Here is a 6,334-nt window from a genome sequence, read left to right as displayed (position 1 = left end):
GACAATACTACACATATATACTTGTTACTACACTATCACAACACTAGAGTTAAGTACTGGACAATACTACACATATATAATTGTTACTAACTATCACAACACCAGAGTCAAGTACTGGACAATACTACACATATATACTTGTTACTACACTATCACAACACTAGAGTCAAGTACTGGACAATACTACACATATATAATTGTTACTAACTATCACAACACCAGAGTCAAGTACTCGACAATACTACACATATATAATTGTTACTAACTATCACAACACCAGAATCAAGTACTGGACAATACTACACATATATAATTGTTACTAACTATCACAACACCAGAGTCAAGTACTCGACAATACTACACATATATACTTGTTACTACACTATCACAACATCAGAGTCAAGTACTGGACAATACTACACATATATACTTGTTACTACACTATCACTATATGTTGTATTGTTGACCCTGTATCATGATACGTATCAACAGATCTGCAGTGAAAAGAAAACAGTAATCCTGTGAGATTCCGGCGTTTACTGAGGACGAGAGGATACAGTGACTCCAGCAGCTTTTAAAGCTGATGTTTGGACATATTTTGGTTTGAAAACAAATGAAAGCAGTTACGACTTCGTCAAGTACTCAATTATAGTACAATACTGCACATATACAGTATATCCTTGTTACGTATCAACAGACTCTCGACAATACAAACCTCTTATTTTAATGCTATTCTTTCGAACTTAACTACTCAATAAAAAACAAACTTCTGTGAACATAACGTTAGATTCTTTATTATTTTGACATATTTAAGTAAATCCAAAGTCATTATTATTATTATTTTGATGATATTCATCAGTGTCCAGCCCAGACCTAAACACCACTGATGCTCAGAAAAACGACCCAAAATGACCAGTCGGACCCGCTGGTACCGCTGGTACCGCTGGTACCGCTGGTACCGCTCACCTTGTGTAGCTTCCACATGGCTCCCAGGGCTTTGACCTCGTGGGTCCCGTGCTTCCCCTCCTCCAGACACTGGTAACACACGGGGGTCTTGCACTGGACGCAGTACATGCTCAGGTTCTCCAGCTCGTGCTCCGTGCAGGTGGAGATCTTGCGCGGACTGGCGCGGCGGCTGACCCGCCCCTGGGCCGGCGGAACCAGCCGGTGCTTGGCGAGCGGGCCGCGGGGCGGGTGGCACCGCAGGCGGCAGGGCTCGCAGTAGAACACGTCGCACTGCTCGCACATCACCGTGGCCTCCTGCGGGCTCTTCTCGCACAGCTGGCACCGGAGCGCCGCCGCCTTGCTCTGCTGGTACCGGTCCACCACCCCCTCCAGGACGCGGTTCTTGGGGAACCCCCGGAGCCCCCGCTCGTCCAGGATCAGGCTGCGGTGGCACTGCGGGCAGGTGAGGCACGAGTTCCGCGGCACCGAGGAGCCCGGGAGCAGGTGCTGCTGCGGGACCGTCGGGGGGAAGACCCGGACCCCGTTGGGGGACTTCTGACACGGGGTGGTGGGCGCGCTCACGAACCCGCCGTAGGACCCGTACCCGCTGTCCGCCTCGCTGTACAGACTCATCTTGTCCAGGTCCAGGTAGTCGTAGTCGGACACGCCGGACCCGCAAGCGCGGCTGCTCTGGGGCGACTCCGCGTCGGGGGTCTGGACCAGGATGTTCCGCGCGCACGCCAGGCACAGGTTGTGCGAGCAGGGCAGGATGATGGGCTCCCGGAAGAAGGAGCCGCACACCGGACACTTGAGCTCCTCGTCCATCTCGTCCATGACTCCAGAGGTTGTGTGTTCGAGTCCCGGTCAGAGTGAGGCTGAGCGAGACCTTGAACCAGAGGAGACTGCGGAGGGCGGGGCCGAGGAACGCGTCGACCAATGGGATGGTATCACCGAGGCTCAGCTCGGCTGCTCATTGGAGGAGCGGAGAATCCTCGACAGCGATTGGTCGGTTTAACCGCCAATTTAGACGCTGCCAATAATTTGCTTATTAGCGCTGTTCAGGAACTTGTTTACAATCAGGTTCCACTCGTTGATTTTTTTAATATTCTTTTTAGTCCTCACTTCAACACAAGAAACTTTACTTGTGTAACACTTAATTTTATTATATTTATTTCTAATTTATCTCGTGTTGCCAGAGGAATAGAAACTTAATTTCAATCGTTAGATAGTAAATCATTTGTGATTCTGATAATTGGACAACATTTTAATCGTAATAAATATCAAAATATACAAAGATACCAAAGTTATGTTAGCGACTGAGCTAAGCTAGCAAATACACCGTTCAATTACAATCCATTTACGTTACCAATAAAAGAATGAAGGATAATTTGGTTCCTGCGACAATTTGACTGTTGTCTGTGATGTCACTTAAAGAAACAAGGTCTTCGCAATAACCAGAGAATGTAAGTAAGTACAAGTTTCATTTTGCTGGACAGACATTAATCATGTTATATATAGATCTATATATTCATTTATTTATTTAAAATAAAGTATAATATCAATGAGATAATCTTCATAATATCTGTATGAAAATGTATTTCAACAAATAGAATTTTAATTAGTAGGTTCAGTGATAATTTAGTGTGAGACTTTTCCATGTTGTCGTTATGAATGACAAAATGATTTAAACAAAGTTTAGATACTTTGTTAATATATGCAATAATTAATCAACAATGTTTAAACTACCACTTGTAACTCGTCATATACATGTATATCTGTCTGATTGACATTAAAATTCCTGTAGTTGGGTTTATGACATATTTACACGTGACCTTTGACATCATTTATTTGATGCCAATCCTTGACATTTAGCAGAACAACTTGTCGCTCGTTTGAAACACTCGACATGATGTTGTCATCGAAGAAGCATCTCATCTCAGATCGACGGCGAGTCAGTTTGAAATCATGTCAAAACTGTCACGATAAGAAGAAGCCGCCGCTCGCCTCGTCTTCTCTCAGCTCCTCTGACATACCAGAGGCGTCGCCGAGTCGCCGTGGCAACGAGAGCCGCGGGGTCTCAGAAGATGTCGGGATGAAATAATCCCTTTTTAACAGGATCGCCGGCTCTCGTGCTCCAGAGGCCGACGTCAGGAACGCTGATTACATTTGCATTCTTGTGTGGGAAAATATTTCACAGGGATGACAAAAGACAATCAGCCTCTTCTGTTAATGGAACGTTTGAAGTTCTAACCTCATTACAATCAACGATAATGAGTCGTTTCATCTCCAATCACTGGTGAAACCAAAGTTTTCACAGAATGAACACCGAACGGGAAGTTGATCCGGCGGATATTCTCCTGGATTTGGAGTTGTTGACTCTCACCAAACGTCTGCGAGAAGATGGTTTAGCTATTTTTGGGACTCAAGCTGCCGACGCTGCTGATGGAATTGTTGCTTTGTGTGATCTTCACACTCGCAACCGCTTTCTGCCTCTGAGCACCACGGTCCAGACGTCCTGCCGTACATGGACTTCCTTCTCCTGGAACGTTGAGAGTTTGCCAACGGAGTGAGGGATTCGATCCAGGACCACTTCATCTGGGTCTCATTTCATCGAAGTCACCTCAACTGGCTTCTCACGACGCAGAGGTCAAGGTTCAACTCTGAGACTCTTCCAGGAGAGTTTGACTCAATGTTCGTCCGAGTCACTGAGATAAGGAAAAACTTTATGTTTATTTAAGTCAAATTAAATTTTTGTCACCAGAAAAGATGCTCTGTTGATCTCACACCACAAACTATACTTTGTTTGGTCAAAGTCTCATCCAATGGTTTAGAGGCTGGACCATGGGTTGCGGTTGATTTACCAATATGAGCATACAATTATAAAATAGGAGAAAAACTGGGAAAAATGTCCAATTAAATTCGAGTTTGTGTCTCCTGGTGATGAACGGCAGTGGTGCCCAACCCCCGGTACCGGTCCATGATTAACTGGTTAACTGGGCCGCACAGAAAGACAAAAATCATGAGTAGGATTTGAACTAATTCTGAAATGTGTTTTCAAAAAGAAGGGACACAGGTGACTTTGATGCCGACATTAAACAAGTCTGTGGTGCAACAAAAAAACTTGACATTCAATTTTTTTTTAATCAATACAGTTCCAGCTTGATTCTGTATAGGGTAGAAAACAGAGAAGGGGAAGCAGCCAAGCTGTGTCTCAGCAGAGGGTGACAATTGGTCATTTTTTTGATAGAGGTGTGCAGAGAGATAGTTCACACAATATTTGCACGAAGACAAAGAAAACTGAGCTCCAGTTGCTAAATTAAAATGAACAAACACTTTTGTCTATACCTCTAAAAAAAGAACAAATTACTATGAAAATAATCCGAACCCTTAGTCGACATGAGGGAGCGTAGAAAATTATTTTTATTTTATTTTAGGTGAACCATCTATAGTATAGTATAGTATAGTATAGTATAGTATGGTATGGTATGGTATGGTATGGTATGGTATAGTATAGTATAGTATGGTATGGTATGGTATGGTATGGTATGGTATGGTATGGTATGGTATGGTATGGTATGGTATGGTATGGTATAGTATAGTATGGTATGGTATGGTATGGTATGGTATGGTATAGTATAGTATAGTATAGTATGGTGTGGTATGGTATGGTATGGTATGGTATGGTATGGTATGGTATGGTATGGTATGGTATGGTATAGTATAGTATGGTGTGGTATGGTATGGTATGGTATGGTATGGTATGGTATAGTATGGTATGGTGTGGTATGGTATGGTATGGTATGGTATGGTATGGTATGGTATGGTATGGTATGGTATGGTATGGTATGGTATGGTATGGTATGGTATGGTATGGTATGGTATGGTATGGTATGGTATGGTATGGTATGGTGTGGTGTGGTGTGGTATGGTATGGTATGGTATGGTATGGTATGGTATGGTATAGTATAGTATAGTATAGTATAGTATAGTATAGTATAGTATAGTATAGTATAGTATAGTATAGTATAGTATCTATAGTATCTATCTATAGTATCTATATATAGTATCTATCTGTAGTATATATAGTATCCATAGTATCTAACTGTAGTATCTATGTATAATATCTATAGTATCTATATTATTTTAGGTGAACCATTTATAGTATAGTATAGTATAGTATAGTATCTATAGTATCTATCTATAGTATTTATCTGTAGTATAGATATTATCTACCTATAGTATCTACGGTATCTCTATAGTATCTATCTTTAGTATATATAGTATCTATAGTATCTAACTGTAGTATCTATGTATAATATCTATAGTATCTATATTATTTTAGGTGAACTTTCACTTTAAGTAAAAAGAGGGGTTTTGGAATACCACATGTTTAGACATCTACAAGTATGTAAAAATACACAGTATTTCACTTGACAATTTGGAAAGAGCTGCTTTCACAAAGTAATTGATGACCTGTATTTATATTTGATCCAAGAAGTATTCTTAGAATCTCATGGATGGATTATGGATCAAATGTTGGAGAAAACTCCAAAAATGTTTTTGCTCTCCTGTGTTTAAGGCTGGAAGGATGATCATGATCTCCAGGTCGTAGCTGCAGGTTTGGAAGACGAGTCTTCCTTCAGAAGCGCTCGGACGGCGACTGTGAACTTGATACCGAAGTGTTGGACCGGATCCGTCCGAGCACCTGCCGAGACAAGCGGGTTCTTTATCGACCTGTGACGCAGAAATGTCTGTTGTTATGTCGGGCGAGAAGCTTCCACCTCGTCTGCATCCAACTGTCGTCTCCTCACAGAGGAACTCTTCCGATCCAGGCTGTCAATCTGTCCGAGGACCAGAACACACAGTCAGGGATTCATTTAAACCCTGAAGGCAGCTGGTGCTGGCTTTAAAACTTTGACTGCAAAGACAAACAGTCGGTTCCTCCTTCAGGGACCAGAATCCTCCAGGTAGTGGATCCTGAATACATCACTGCAGCACTGACCTGGAAAGAATGAGATCATGACCTGCAGAAAACTTTGGGTCACGAGGAAACTTTATAATCAACAGAATCACGACGGTTTGGTTGAAACTCCTCCTACTGTCTGACGTGATGTTGAGAAGTTCAGAACCGAAGCTAGCTTGATAGCAACGCTTGATAGCAATGCTTGATAGCAATTCTTGATAGCAATTCTTGATAGCAATGCTTGATAGCAACGCTCGATAGCAACTCTTGATAGCAATGCTTGATAGCAACGCTTGATAGCAATGCTTGATAGCAACGCTTGATAGCAACGCTTGATAGCAACACTTGATAGCAAAGCTTGATAGCAACGCTTGATAGCAACGCTTGATAGCAACGCTTGATAGCAATGCTTGATAGCAACGCTCG

At 42.4% G+C, this 6,334-nt stretch overlaps 1 protein-coding gene across 2 annotated transcripts in view; it reads right to left on the bottom strand.

The window, feature by feature from the left end:
* The window catches only part of trim9 (tripartite motif containing 9), a 31,371-nt gene extending 29,576 nt beyond the window's left edge, over positions 1–1,795 (bottom strand). For both annotated transcript variants that reach the window (XM_087779935.1, XM_087779936.1), the window contains exon 1: positions 967–1,795. In XM_087779935.1, coding sequence (XP_087636061.1) covers positions 967–1,779 — 813 coding nt within the window. In that variant the 5' untranslated portion in view covers positions 1,780–1,795. The remainder of the gene's footprint in view (positions 1–966) is intronic.
* Between the last annotated feature and the right edge of the window lie 4,539 nt (positions 1,796–6,334).

The sequence above is a fragment of the Callionymus lyra genome, chromosome 18 (genome assembly GCF_982586985.1).
Source record: "Callionymus lyra chromosome 18, fCalLyr1.hap1.1, whole genome shotgun sequence".
Classification (NCBI taxonomy): Eukaryota; Metazoa; Chordata; class Actinopteri; order Syngnathiformes; family Callionymidae; genus Callionymus; species Callionymus lyra.
This window is presented reverse-complemented; position numbering and strand designations above follow the sequence as displayed.